This window comes from Phoxinus phoxinus, assembly GCF_949152265.1.
Source record: "Phoxinus phoxinus genome assembly, chromosome: 6".
Classification (NCBI taxonomy): Eukaryota; Metazoa; Chordata; class Actinopteri; order Cypriniformes; family Leuciscidae; genus Phoxinus; species Phoxinus phoxinus.
In genome coordinates this window covers 44,150,453-44,166,174 of record NC_136881.1, presented here as the reverse complement: position 1 = coordinate 44,166,174, position 15,722 = coordinate 44,150,453, and the positions used below count along the sequence as shown (strand labels likewise).

The 15,722-nt window shown below is 39.7% G+C and overlaps 3 protein-coding genes across 4 annotated transcripts in view; 2 read left to right on the top strand and 1 right to left on the bottom strand.

Annotated features, from left to right (window-relative positions):
* mslnb (mesothelin b) overlaps positions 1-15,722 on the top strand; it is a gene marked incomplete at its 5' end in the record, with an annotated part of 567,774 nt that overhangs the window by 408,642 nt on the left and 143,410 nt on the right. The gene's annotated exons all lie outside the window — the stretch shown is intronic.
* The window catches only part of LOC307001093 (NACHT, LRR and PYD domains-containing protein 1 homolog), a 119,741-nt gene that overhangs the window by 82,451 nt on the left and 21,568 nt on the right, over positions 1-15,722 (top strand). The window lies entirely within an intron of this gene.
* On the bottom strand, positions 6,325-14,281 carry LOC307000857 (uncharacterized protein). Its single transcript, XM_079616782.1, has 13 exons — positions 13,782-14,281; positions 10,906-11,105; positions 9,672-10,699; positions 9,487-9,556; positions 9,009-9,186; positions 8,537-8,700; positions 7,758-7,822; positions 7,526-7,590; positions 7,294-7,358; positions 7,065-7,129; positions 6,836-6,900; positions 6,607-6,671; positions 6,325-6,442 (listed from the first exon to the last, which is right to left on the bottom strand). The coding sequence occupies exons 1-6, from the start codon at positions 13,787-13,789 to the stop codon at positions 8,541-8,543; spliced, it is 1,644 nt and encodes a 547-aa protein (XP_079472908.1). The 5' UTR covers positions 13,790-14,281; the 3' UTR covers positions 6,325-6,442; positions 6,607-6,671; positions 6,836-6,900; positions 7,065-7,129; positions 7,294-7,358; positions 7,526-7,590; positions 7,758-7,822; positions 8,537-8,540.

The following is a 15,722-nucleotide window of genomic DNA, read 5'->3' as shown; positions in this document are numbered from 1 at the left end:
CCGTGCTCTGTCTTCCTAAATCCACCGGGTGGCGGTTGGCACGGGTGCGAGGGCCCTTTCATCGCTGCTTGCAGCTTTAATTATTATTATTATTATTATTCTCCGCATTTAATCGCATTTTTGAGGGACTAAACATGCACGAAAACTCACGAAAATTTGCACACGCGTCAGAACCGGCGAAAATTGACATCTGATATGCGTTTCAGAATTGGGCGGGGTAAAATGGCTCGATAGCGCCACCTATAAAGGTTCAACGGAGTGCGCCTCCCGCTACGTTTCACGTACGTGTACGAAATTCGGTACATACATGCAAGGACCCAATACCTACAAAAAAGTATCTTGGAGCATAGCCTTAAACACAACAGGAAGTCAGCCATTTTGAACTTCCTCTCTGATTTTTGTGCAGTTTTTGCCATTTTCAGGCCTCGTACTTTAACGAACTCCTCCTACAGTTTTAATCTGATCATCTTCAAATTTGGTGAGTGTAATCTTAAGGCCTTTGCGACGTTAAATTGCGAAGATCTAGAGTTTTCGTCGAAGGGCGTGTCCTCGGCGGCCTGACAAATTTTGATGTTTCGCCATGAAACAGGAAGTTGCTGTAACTCAGGCAAACAATGTCCAATCTGCCCCGAACTTCACACGTTTGATAAGCGTTCTGTCCTGAACACATGACCATGCTCAAATTCAGTTACAGTCATAGCGCCACCTGCTGGCAACAGGAAGTGACATGTTTAACACTGTTTTGGACTCCTAATAACATATAAAAAATTGCCAGCAAGTGCTTAACATGTTAACAACATACTAGAAACATGCTAAAACATGCTAGCAAACATTAGCTAAGTGCTAAAGCATGCTACTACTGCAATTAAATAGGAATTTGCTGTAACTCAGGCATTGAATGTCCAATCTGCCCCAAACTTCACACGTTTGATAAGCGTTCTGTCCTGAACACATGACCATGCTCAAATTCAGTTACAGTCATAGCGCCACCTGCTGGCAACAGGAAGTGACATGTTTAACACTGTTTTGGACTCCTAATAACATATAAAAAATTGCCAGCAAGTGCTAAACATGTTAACAACATACTAGAAACATGCTAAAACATGCTAGCAAACATTAGCTAAGTGCTAAAGCATGCTATTACTGCAATTAAATAGGAATTTGCTGTAACTCAGGCATTGAATGTTCAATTTGCCCCAAACTTCACACGTTTGATAAGCGTTCTGTCCTGAACACATGACCATGCTCAAAATCAGTTACAGTCATAGCGCCACCTGCTGGCAACAGGAAGTGACATGTTTAACACTGTTTTGGACTCCTAATAACATACAAAAAAGTGCCAGCAAGTGTTAAACATGTTAACAACATACTAGAAACATGCTAAAACATGCTAGCAAACATTAGCTAGGTGCTAAATCATGCTATTAATGCAATTAAATAGGAATTTGCTGTAACTCAGGCATTGGATGTTTAATCTGCCCCAAACTTCACACGGTTGAATATTCTCATGTTTAACACGTTTACATGAGAATATTCAGTTATAGTAATAGAGCCACCTAATGGCAACAGGAAATGACATGTTTAACACTGTGATGCTGTACTAGCAACATATTAAATATGCCATTGAGTTATAAACATGTTAGAAACCTGTTAAAACATGCTAGCAATTCTTAGCTAAGTGCTAAAGCATGCTAATGCAATGAAAGAGGAAGTTGTTGTTACTAAAGAAGGCAATGTCCAATCTGCCCCAAACTTTACACGTTTGATAAGAGTCCTGTCCTGAACACATCTACATGACACTTTTCAGTTATAGTAATAGCGCCACCTACTGGCAACAGGAAGTGACATGTTTAACACTGTGATGCAGTACTAGCAACATATTAAATATGCCATTGAGTTATATACATGTTAGAAACATGTTAAAACATGCTAGCAATTCTTAGCTAAGTGCTAAAGCACGCTAATGCAATGAAACAGGAAGTTGGTGTTACTGAAGAAGGCAATGTCCAATCTGCCCCAAACTTCACACGTTTGATAAGAGTCCTGCCCTGAACACATCTACATGACAATTTTAAGTTAAAGTAATAGCGCCACCTACTGTCGACAGGAAGTGACACGTTTTACACTGTGATGCATTACTAGCGACATATTTAATATGCCATTGAGTTCTAAACATGCTAGAAACATGCTAAAACATGCTAGCAACACTTATCTGAGTGATAACGCATGCTATTATCCCCATAATAAAGGACATTTTTGTAACTGACTTTGACATACTCCTATATTTACCTACTTAAATGCACAATGCCCACCGTGCTCTGTCTTCCTAAATCCACCGGGTGGCGGTTGGCACGGGTGCGAGGGCCCTTTCATCGCTGCTTGCAGCTTTAATTATTATTATTATTATTATTATTATTATTTTACTTACGACTATTCGGGCACTTTTGGGTCTCTTAACGTGCTCAAAAACTCTTGAAACTTTGCACACGGGTCAGAACCCGCGGCCATTATAGCCGGACTGAAGCTGGTACCCGGGCGTGGCAGGGGGGCTCGACAGCGCCCCCTGGAACGCGGTCCGAAAACTTGGTCCATAAATCAAACACGCTTGCGTGTAATAATATGAAACTCGGTACACTTATAGATCTCATCGGTTCATATATCCTTCGTGCTCTGACTTTTTACCCCAGCCCAACAGGAAGTCGGCTATTTGGCGTAGTTTAAAAAACACATGCAATGGAATTTAAAATACTCCTCCTAGAAAATTCAACCAATCACCACGAAACTCGGTGTGCATGAAGTCAAGACATGGAGGATGAAAAATTGCCAGGGGATTTTTGATATCTCGAACGGTTTGGCCGTGGCGAGGAAACGAATTTATGGCGAATATTGGAAACAGGAAGTGTGTTATAACATCCTCATACATTAACTGATCTTGATGAAACTTCAGCAGTGTGTTCGCTGTAAGAGGCCGATCACATGGATGTGACTATTGTGAGTCAAAGTTATAGCGCCACCAACTGGCAGCAGGAAGTGTGTCACTTTCAAAATGCTTTAAAATCACTCAATTATTTTTACCCGATTTGCTTCAAACTTTATGTGTATAATGTAAACACACAGCAGATGTAGACCTGTGAAAGGATTATTGATATCTTAAATACTGTTGTCATGGCAACGCAGCAAACTTTAATATTCTTTTTTAAAGTTTTTGAGACTCTTAGCATGCTTGAAATTGCATGAAACTCGACAGACACTTTACATTTATTGCCTAGTACACTTGTGCAAAGTTTCAGAAACGGGCGTGGTAAGGGGCTCAGTAGCGCCACCTTTAGTCAAAAATGGGGTATTAGTTTTACCTACAGTAACAAAAATCGGTATTTATATTTATCTCCCCGAGCCGGACAACTTTCTAATTTACAGTCATTAGCTCCGACCAACAGGAAGTCAGATATTTTGGTTTGAATGTGATTTGATGGGAATTTTGCCAGTCTCTCTCAGTGTCTGTGTGTGTGAGAGAGGAGGGGGGCTTTATTTTAACCCTTTCTCTGCTGTGTGGGACTTCTCGGGCACTTTTGGGGCCCTTAACGTGCTCGAAAACTCTTGAAACTTTGCACACAGGTCAGAACCTGCGGCCATCAGGGCCGGGCTGAAGCTGGTATCCGGGCGTGGCAGGGGGGCTCAACAGCGCCCCCTTTAACGGGGTCCGAAAACTTGGTCCATATATCAAACTGAATATTGCATGAATTAGTATGAAACTCGGTACACATATAGATTTAATCGGGCCGAACAACTTTCGTGCTCTAAGTTTTACGCCAGCCCAACAGGAAGTCGGCTATTATGGGACAGCCCCCCCCCCCCTTTTCCTGTGTGTGTTTGGAGGGGAGCAGAAAGACTCACACTGATACAAGCTCTAAAGCAGACTTCTTCTCGACAGTCAAAGCGGGGTTACGTTATTGCCCGTCGTGCACAGGATGTAAATAAATATATTTGTAAATAAATATAGCTGCAAGCAGCGATGGAGGGCCCAAGCCGGTGGCAGCGCCAGCCCGGTGCCTTTAGTGTAACTAAAGGCACCAGGGTGGCGGTGCCACCGGCTTGGGCCCGTAATCGCTGCTTGCAGCTATATTTGTTTTTGTAATTTCTTAAATTTTACGTAAAATGTAAATTAACTAAGAGGCAGTGAAATATATGTGCCAGGGTCGATATTTAAAGTAATTAAAATAACTCGCGGAAATGATTAAAGTATATAAAGTCACGGGGCTGGTTACAGCTGCGCGCATCTTCTGCGCACATTTTCCGCGCGCATCCTTTCACATACCATCCAGTATTCGGAACCTCATCTCCAATTACTTCAGCAGCTTCACTGTTTGATACACAACACAGGAGGCAACGTCAGGATGGCACCACCTAGAGAAAGGCATCCCAATGGGTTGCTCAGTCTCTCCCATCCTCTTCACAGCAGCCTTTGAAATTATTCTCATCGGCGGGAAACAGATGGTTCGAGGGGTGAGAAGACAGTCTTTCTGTGAGATGAGATTGTCCTGGCTCTGAGGTGAGCTGGTTTGGCTCCCCCCTCTGTGTGTGGAACCGCATCTCATTAACTTTTAAAGGAGACACACTAAAACGGTGTGGTTTTCTCAGCCCCTAAAAAATTACAATTTAAAGGCCACATGACATGAAATTTTCACTTTCTGAGGTTTTTTAACATTAATATGAGTTCCCCTAGCCTGCATGTATATGGTCCCCAAGTTTCTAGAAATTTCAATCGGTGTAAATCGAGCTTTTGCTATCTTTCTCTGCCTTTGAGAAAGTGGAATCTCAATCGGGCTGATCTTGAATCTCCTCCTTATGACGTTATAAGGAGAAATGTTTCCTCCCCTTTCTCTGCTCTGCCGCCCAGAAAATATTTCCCGCCCATGAGAAAATGAGCTAGGAAGCAGGAACGTGTGCGCGCGATTTTAGTTTGTCCACGGGAGATATCATGGTGTTTGAGCGAGCGAAGCATAATAATTGCTCAATAATTGGATGTACAAATGAACACCGAAGCCTTTTTTTAGTTCCTTCATCCGAGCCTCTAAAGAAACAATGGGTTAATTTTATTTTCTCTGGAAATGCGCCGACACAACTCCCCAAAGTTTTGTATGGTCCAAACATTTCACCGACGAGTTTCCTCAACTTGGGCCAATACAGAGCTGGCCTCGACGAACGTCTGGAAATACATCGATCGAGCTAACGTTACCAAGCAACACTTTCTGATGTGTAATTGTTCAAGTTCAGACAGGTAATCTTTCTCTCAAAATCGTTCAATACTGTTTATGCATCAGTAAGTCACTAAAATATCAACTTCACATTGTTTCTTTTAGTAGGATGAAAATAATCGTATTTAAATTGTGAATAAATGATATACAGAAAGCGATCACAGAACAATCTTTCCACACAGCGCGAGTTTATCTGGACACTTGCCAAACTCGTTATGAAATCAATGGCGCACGTTACACTGCACATGAAGCTCTTACTGTAGTATTCCTTCATGTGTTGTGTATTCATTAAACTACACACACATGTAGATGTAACTCAGAACTGGGTATTTATTATTGAACACCAACCGCATGTGCTGCTCACAAGCTCGTGCATGTATATCTCTCACTCACTCCGGGTAACCACACCATTATGAAAGACAAGGTGGCCCTCTAGTGGAGTGAATATGTAATTGCACCATAAATGTATAACACTACACCACATCCCCCCTTTTCTCAGGGATCAATAATAGCTATAAACAGGATATAAGAACACAAAATATATCTCTTAAAGGAACAGTCTTTCTTATGTATATATATATATATCAAATGTTCTGTCAAATAAGCAGTTCAAGGCTTTTAACCATGCACTGTAAAAAATTTAACGTAAAATCAACAGTAACTTACTGGCAACAAATATCCAGCAAGCTTCAGTATTTTATTCCACGGTAAAATTACTGTAAATCTGACAACAGTAGTTCACAGCATACCGTATAATAACTTACAGTATATTTATACTGTAAAATGAATTACAGTTCTTGTTTTTGCACTGTATTTTAAAATACAATAGTTTACAGCATACCGTATAATAACTTACAGAATTTTTATACTGTAAAATTAATTACAGTGCTTATTTTTGCACTGTATTTTAAAATACTGTAGAGATACTATGCAGTATAATTGATTATGGTATATATTCACATACTACAATCTATTACACACAGCTAAAAGCGTGCATGTATGCAAAAAAATATTTCAGTTATGTTACTGATTATTAGAGGTTACGTCAATTATGACAACACACAGAAGTCAGTTTAAAATTCTTTATTAAAATTGAATTCGTTAAACTAAAAACACTCCAGACTTGGCAGGGCCAACGCGAAGAGCGAAACTCATCAACCCGCTGCAATCTTGAACAACTGTAAACGCTGAAAGAAATGAAAAACATATTCAACACTGCATAGACATACAGAGAGAGATTACTTTCACAATGAATCTTTCTGAATGACCCTGATCGTCTCGATCCGTTACAAATCTAAAACCGCTCTAATTTTAAGAATTTTAGTGCATTCAATAACTGAAAATGACTTACCTATGTATTTAATGAAAGAGCGAAACTCATCATCAGCCCGCTGCAATCTTGAACAACTGTAAACGCTGAAAGAAATGAAAAACATATTCAACACTACATAGACGTACAGAGAGAGATTACTTTCACAATGAATCTTTCTGAATGACCTTGATCGTCTCGATCCGTTACAAATCTAAAACCGCTCTAATTTTAAGAATTTTAGTGCATTCAATAACTGAAAATGACTTACCTATGTATTTAATGAAAGAGCGAAACTCATCATCAGCCCGCTGCAATCTTGAACAACTGTAAACGCTGAAAGAAATGAAAAACATATTCAACACTACATAGACGTACAGAGAGAGATTACTTTCACAATGAATCTTTCTGAATGACCCTGATCTCCTCGATCCGTTACAAATCTAAAACCGCTCTAATTTTAAGAATTTTAGTGCATTCAATAACTGAAAATGACTTACCTATGTATTTAATGAAAGAGCGAAACTCATCATCAGCCCGCTGCAATCTTGAACAACTGTAAACGCTGAAAGAAATGAAAAACATATTCAACACTGCATAGACATACAGAGAGAGATTACTTTCACAATGAATCTTTCTGAATGACCCTGATCGTCTCGATCCGTTACAAATCTAAAACCGCTCTAATTTTAAGAATTTTAGTGCATTCAATAACTGAAAATGACTTACCTCTGTATTTAATGAAAGAGCGAAACTCATCATCAGCCTGCTGCAATCTTGAACAACTGTAAACGCTGAAAGAAATGAAAAACATATTCAACACTGCATAGACATACAGAGAGAGATTACTTTCACAATGAATCTTCTTTCTGAATGACCCTGATCTCCTCGATCCGTTACAAATCTAAAACCGCTCTAATTTTAAGAATTTTAGTGCATTCAATAACTGAAAATGACTTACCTATGTATTTAATGAAAGAGCGAAACTCATCATCAGCCCGCTGCAATCTTGAACAACTGTAAACGCTGAAAGAAATGAAAAACATATTCAACACTGCATAGACGTACAGAGAGAGATTACTTTCACAATGAATCTTTCTGAATGACCCTGATCGTCTCGATCCGTTACAAATCTAAAACCGCTCTAATTTTAAGAATTTTAATGCATTATTCAATAACTGAAGATGACTTACCTCTGTATTTAATGAAAGAGCGAAACTCATCATCAGCCCGCTGCAATCTTGAACAACTGTAAACGCTGAAAGAAATGAAAAGCGTATTTAACACTACATAGACGTACACAGAGAGATTACTTTCACAAGAAAGAGTAGTTCCTACTCTACAGAAAAAGCATTGTCGGGAAAATTTGGTTCGCGTATCTACCCCGAAGTGATAAAATTCTGTATAAAAATGTATAGGCAAGACAAGTAGTTTGTTTAGGCTTGGTTTGTAGGGAATTACAAACCTGCGCACATATTCAAACGCACATAACTATAGAATCAATTCTTAATGCGCACGTGAGCGCCATCAGCGTTTCTCACAGGTTCGCGTTTAAAGTCTGTGTAGAGAGAACGGTGTCGTCTCAGCGGCCTCTAATTTAATAACTAATGATCGATGCGACGGAAGTGAATCAATCAAAACTAAATTTAGCTGGAAAATAACTTTATTCAAGAACCACTATAAAGCCAAAACAATCTCTGTTACCTTAAATTATCCGTTTATCTCTGTAAAGATGCTTTGAAACAATCTACATTGTTAAAAGCGCTATATAAATGAAGAGGACTTGACAATGCATCTTCTTTCTGAATTTCCTGCTTGATACAATTAAGGTAAAAATACTCCTGATTAAATGTAATGCTTGTATTTCCCATTAAAAGCAAATTAAATATTGAAATTAGACTTTTGTTTGTTGATCCTTTAACTACACTGACTAATCTTTCCTCTTTACTGAATCAGTACTTAAAAGTCTTACCTAACTAATAATTCTGCCAGTCGTAATTGGTGAATTCCTTGATGAAGTTGGCAACATGTGGATTCAGGGCCCTGCTTTTACGTTGCACCATCCTGCCACTGTTATGGCTCTGCTGAAATTTGGCTCTGCATTTTGTGTTCTCTGGATTTATCCTTACCAAAAATCTGTAAATAGAATATTTTTAAATTTACTTAAGCAATTTGCTAAAAAAAGGCAAGTTTAACACAACAGTGTTTGCTACATCCCAGCTTTGGAACATAAAAATAAACTTCTAACGTTAGCATGTGGTTGAATGGCCATAGTACTTTCACTGTAGATATCGACAAGCAATTATAGCATTATTTGCGAAATCTTGCATGAAAATCAGTCACAAGTTGGCCACACTGGATAAATTATATACTTTACCAGTACTCACCATGATCTGCTAATGCCAAACAGTATGATTTTTTTTAATGGATTCACCAATAGTTACCTCTGGATGAATTCCAAGGTTGATGCAGCCTCAGCTTGGTACTCCAGGTTGAAAATATAGAAAGAAGCGAAGAAGACAGCCAGGGCAGATGTGAAGTCATCCTGAGGGTTAACTGACTGGATGACCACCTTTCCTTCTACACAGAGCATCCATTTTTTCGATGTCAGGATGGAATCTCCTAAGTAACAAATTTGAAAACATGACCTTATAGGGACGAAATTTCTCTTAGAGCCGAATCATAAACGGTCACATTAAATCAGGGATGTTCAACTTCAGTCCTGGAGGGCCACTGTCCTGCAGAGTTTAGCTCCAACCCTAATTAAACACACCTGAACAAGCTAATCAATGTTTTCAGGATTACTAGAAAAGAGCTTTTGTCAGGGTTGAAGCTAAACTCTGTAGGACAGTGGCCCTCCAGGACCGAAGTTGAACATCCCTGCATTAAATTATCTTGTATAAGTCTGAATGACAACCTCACCCAGCATGATTATCCTGGGTGTAGTGGGAAGAGACAACTGAGCTTCAGCATCTGCATGTGTGCTGGTGACCTGCATTCAAAAGGTCAGACAAAAGGAGTGCTTATGTGGGAGACAGCAATAAATCTTTGTACATCTAAAAAATATATATTCATTGGCCATTATATTAATCCAGTATAATAATTACATCAGCAAGAAGGAAAATGGCATCATCTTTCTCTCTAAAGAAGGTCATCATCAGCAATATGACAGCGATGGTTGAGTCCATGTTTTCGCCTTGGAGACGTTCAATGTCGGCAAGAACAGTCTTCACTTCTTTTGTCCAGCGAAGAAGCTGAGTTTTGAAGAACTGGAGCACCCTCCTTCCTTTTCCAGCAATGCATTCTCTCAGCCTTTCGTCAAGCTCGATCCCAGTAAGTGAAGTGAAGTGCTGCATTAAAAACTTCTTCACAAACAGGAAAGGCCATTCTCTTTTCAATTCATGTACACTAAGTGAAGGTGTGCCGTTTATTGCACTGCGCTGACTTGCATAAGTTAAGACCATCAAATCATTCACCCTTACACGGTCGGCTCCACTTGGTCCTTCCTGAGAGAAAATTAATTTAAGTTCTTCTTTTTTGTGATGTAGAGAGTCTATTGTCTCTCCTTCTGGTAATTGAGATGGCTGCCAGTTTATGCATCCATAACTGTCAGTTTTTGCAACTTTTTCTGGCTGTGCTGGGTGAACATCAGTATCAGCAGGTCTTTTTGGCTTTCTGAGACGGGCAAGGGTATTGTTTCTGTTAAGGTTATCCACTCTATTTTTCAGTTGTGAGGACAACGTGAAGTATCCATTGCCCATTCTATCACCTTCATCTGTCCTGTCTTCAAAGCTATCAGGGGATTTGTCAACTACACTTTTCGCAATTACTGTACACTGACTCCATGTTGGGTTTAAGCATTTTTCTCTCATGGCATCTACAGTGATTCTAACCATGTGCCGTCTGTCGGTGTCTTCTGGGATTGTGTTCTGAGAGAGACATCTTTGTAGAGTGGGCCTAGTCTTCTCCCATGGAATTTTAAATGTCGAAGTCCAGGTTTGATTTTGCAAAGGAACACTGCACTGTGGTGAAGTCATTACTGAGGAGACTTCCAATTCAGTTACTGGAGTTAATGTCAGTGTAATTGTGTCGCTTGCTGCATTGTCACTTGGCTGACTGAGCTGTGTACCACCACCTAAAAATAAAAACATACAAAGGACCAAAAAAAAGGGGAAAGCACAGACAGAGTCTACTAAAGACAGTACAATTTTAAATGAGACAAATAAAGTTACCATAATAAAAGAACACAAACTGCAAAATGTCAAGTAACATTTAAACTAAAAATCAAGGCAAAACAAGTTATTTACAACATTTACAAAATATATATGCAAAATGTTTTACCTCCGTTGTTAAATGCATGTAGAAGTTTTCTGCTATCAATCAATGAAATGATTTGTTTTAAATCATCTTCTGCTAGAAATCTGAAGTCATCTGAGGCCCTTATGCCAATGTTAGAGAGATGTTCAAGAAGACATGTCAGCTTCTCCTCACTCAAGTGGGCAAGAGTGCCCTTTATGATTGACTCCATGTCGTCTTGCCACCTAAACAGATAGAATGGTGAAGCACAACAAGTTCGAGATCCAAATGTCTATAAACAGACACTGGGTGATAGTCTGCAAGCCCGTCGACACAAACACACACATAACGAGTCTCACTGTCATGCTGTACACAGTGCACACCAAGATCCAACACTGGCACTGACTGATGTCTCTCTGAAACAAAATACACCTTTTCCTGGCAGACTATTATCAGAGCAATCTTCCCCAGCACATATCCACCATCACTAACATCAAGTACAACACCCATTCCCTTCTTATATGTTGTACCTTTGTATGTGACCATGGCTGACTCCATGATGCTACCAGTCAAATTACTGAGTCGTACAGCTTCTTGAATGGCGAAATTATACATGTGGGCAGTCAATTCATTAGCCTGACCTACTTGAAGTACAGGAGGAAAGATATTACCAGCATGAAGATACGCCTGAAGCAACTGGTGTCTTTCTGCCAGAGTACTGGAGAGGTTTTTGAAGTTGTGAAGCTTCCGTGCACACTGTTTAAAATATGTGTGCTTACTCTCAAACCGCATTGTCCAAAGACGAATGAGAGGACCAAATTTAAGGATTAGGTCTGGATAGTGGAGAAGGAAGTGGTGTTTTGGTTTGATAGGGGTGTCTGGGAAAATATCCACTCGCATCTGAACATACTCCCTGATGAGAACCTTGAGATAGGCTACCTGATTGGCGTGAATCTTGGGTGCACAAACAAGCTCTACAATTTCCCTGAGCCTTAAACACAACTGCCACACTTGGTCATCAAGGGCATTTTTGATCCGATCACCAATAAAAAGAGGGAGAAGGCGCAAAAAACACCAATTCTGGGCTGCACTCCCCCCCAACTTCTTTCCATCTTGCACAACTTCACATGGCCGGTTGCTTGCATCACTGCCAACAAGCTTTATCTGAGATATACTCCTGTTTAACTGAGTGTATGTGAAATGCTTTATCGATACAAAGTGCTTGATGTACAAAGCAAGATCGGTCGACACAATCCCCTCGAAAAGATCATGCCCTAAACATGGTGGAAGGCCCGGCTGGCATACATGAAAGTGTCTCAAACGATTGAAAACAGAATCAGATTTCACACCATCTATAAGGCTGTGACCCAGTGACAACTCTCTCACACTGTTCGTATAGGCCTCTTGAGTCCTCAGAGGACCAATTTTTGTAGGCTCCCTTTCAAAGTCGTCTCTATGTATCGTACAGTATCGACAGAAGTGCTTGCTTTTGCTGAAATTTTCAGTAAATCCTCCCAAAGAATGGGATCCCAAGTTGTCACCTACAATTGCTATGAGAGCTCCTTGCAGTTTCTCACCATCATCCAAAATAATTCCAGATTCCTCAATATCCCTCAAATCATTAACAAGGCGAGAGAATACCAAGTCTTGGCCAAAAAACTGTAAATCCTGTTCCCTGCAAAGCATCACTAACTGCATGGGATCAATAGAGGACCTATTATATGGCAGAATTTCACCCAAGGTAAGGTATACAGCCAGAAGTTTATGGATCTTTTTGCCAGATCCAAGGGGATTTGCAACCTCTAATGCATCCTGGTACAGAATTATGGAGAAAGAAGATGGACACTGCTGAAGAAGAGTGTTTTTTCTCCAATTCTTTCCATCCTGGACATCTTCCAGTATATCTGAATCTACAGCTTGCTGCATTTTAGAGGTGTTGTACTGTTGTCTAACTGAATGGTGACTTAAAAAGGCTTTAAGTGTATCTTTGACAGGCACATACTGACAGAAACACTCATTTCCTCTGGCATTAATGCCTAGATACATCCGAGTAGGCTCAACATAAGAGAAATTCCTCTTAAAAAAAGTCTTCCTTGTTTGATCTGACCTAAACACACCCTGATTGTACATCTTCAACAAATTTTCCTGTGAGAGGCCTTCAACTATGGTTTGGATCCTATCTCTAGGTATCTCAAGTTTTGTCAGTTCTTGGCACACTTTTTCCAGTACATGCGTCATCCCGTGCTCATGTAAATCTTGGAATTCGTCTATTAATGCTGATATTGTGGTGGCTGGCAGGAGCATTTTTGCTTGCATTCTGAGGTAAAAGAGGGCTAAGTTAGTCATTAGCACATCTCCCTCTGCATGAGTTGAAGTAGTCCCCACAAGCTCAGCAAATGTTACATTGTCAGACTCATCAGCAGCACATGACATACTGGTGTCAAGACCTACAGCACCGCCTTCAACACAGATATCACGCGCTGAATGTTTTCTGCTTATGTGAGACAGAAAAGATGACCTAACCCTGAATTTTTTCTTGCAGCTTTGAAAAGGACATGTAACTGCCTTGCCATCTCTAATGTGCCATTTTAAATGCTCACAAAGACGAGACATGGATGTGGAATTGAAAGAACATCCCATAACTTGGCATGTCATATTAACATCACTGTGTGATTTGTCAGCACATGGTGTAACCACTGCATGGTTACGATACATATGTATACGAAGGCCAACAGCAGTTTTGAAGTTACACGGACACTGGAAAAATCCACAAGAGAATCTATAGTTCGCAAGATTCCTGTGTTCCTTAGCATGTCTGACAAATTCTGGAATAGACTCTACAGAGTACTGACACACTTTGCAAGAGAAAGGCATTTCTAATCTTATTTCCACGCAATTTTAACTTTAGATACAGTACTTACCCATCCATATTTGGTGACTTCACCAAGGATATGTACCTGTAAGACAAAGAGAAACATGGATTAGTTAAAACATAAAAAGATTACAAAATAATTCCAATATGTAAAATCAAAATAAATTTCCAAGATTTTAAAATTCCAAGATTTTGGAAAACTTTGTTTGCATGTAAACTGAGAAACGGTTTTAGACAGCCGACGTCACAGTATGTGACTATTTTTGGGATTCTAGTTGGCTAACGTGGGCTTGAGCTTCTCGTTACACTGCCATCAACAGGTTTGGCATGCTCTTGACGGCATATACATGGGTTCGTGTGCACAACGTTATTTTTGAAAACGAAGAGGGGTGAAATGAAAATAGCCGTCCACGTATAAACATAGCCTAAGTTATTTATCTGTATACTCCCGGTTCAAAAAGGCAGGGAAGGGTGAAAAATTCCATCTCATTTTCTCCTCAAACTTCAAAATCGTCCGACATCTTTGTTTAAATTTATTATTTAAAAAATATATATATCTTTCATGACGTTTCCAAGGTGATGACGTTAATTCCGGAGCGTCACAGACCAGCAAAAGACGAATAATTGTGCTTAAAAAGTATAAATGTTTTTTTTTTTTTTGTGAATGACTGATAGTTTCGCTAGATAAGACCCTTATTTCTCGACTGGGATTGTGTAGAGACTCTGAAGCTTCATTGAGACGGACATTTGAACCTTCTTTTAAAGGGATAGTTCACTTTGAAATTAATTTTTGATATGTTTTAGCTTACCTCAAGGGCATCCAAGATGTAGGTGTCTTTTTTTCCACAGTATTTTAAATTTTGATATATTTAGGTCAAACCGTTGTTGTCTGTCAGTCATATAATACAGGTCTATGGGGTCCACCTCAAAGAGCATGCACAGGGAAGTCCAAATTAAACATGACTTAATGACTCGTAAATGTAAGTACACATTGATGGCCTAAGACACGAAACGAGCGGTTTGTGTGAGAAAACGAACAGTATTTATATCGTTATTACCTCTTGTAACACAGCCATGTCCAAGTGATCTGAGGGCGCTTCCTTCTGTGTGACGTGTACGCAGACTGGAGCATAGATATATATACACTAGATGTCGCATTAAAGACATTCGTTCCAATGAACTGCCGTAGCCAAGGCGACATCTAGTGTATACATATATGCACCAGTCTGCGCACACGTCACACACCAGGAAGCGCGCGCGCCCTCAGATCACTTGGACATGGGTTTGTTACAAGAGATAAAAACGATATAAATACTGTTCGTTTTCTCACACAAACCGCTCGTTTCGTGTCTTAGGCCATCAATGCGTACTTACATTTACGAGTCATTAAGTCATGTTTAATTTGGACTTCTCTGTGCATGCTCTTTGAGGTGGACCCCATAGACCTGCATGATATGACTGTCAGACAACAACGGTTGGACCTAAATATATCAAAATTGAAAATACTGTAGAAACAAAGACACCTACATCTTGGATGCCCTTGAGGTAAGCTAAAACATATCAAAAATTAATTTCAAAGTTAACTATCCCTTTAACGGTGGGATTGTTGGTTACCATTAAAGTCCATTCTGTGTAGAAAAATACTGAAATGTTTACCTCAAAAAACTTAATTTATTTTCCACTGAAGAAAGAAAGACATGGATATCTTGGATGACATCGGGGTGAGTAAATTATCAGGAAATTTTCATTTTGAGGTGAACTAATCCTTTAAGAATTCTCTGGCGCTGCCCCACAGGGATTAAGTTATAATGGCCATTTTCGTGAATATCAAACTAATATCAAATACACAACTAAATTAACCGCAGTCCGTTGGCAGTGGTTGTATCCAGACATTAATAAACTAATACAGTCCACTTGACTTAGTGAATGAAAACGAATGAGCAAAATTGAACGCTGTAAACGTCTGTTCTGAAGGACTTGTGGATGCCGA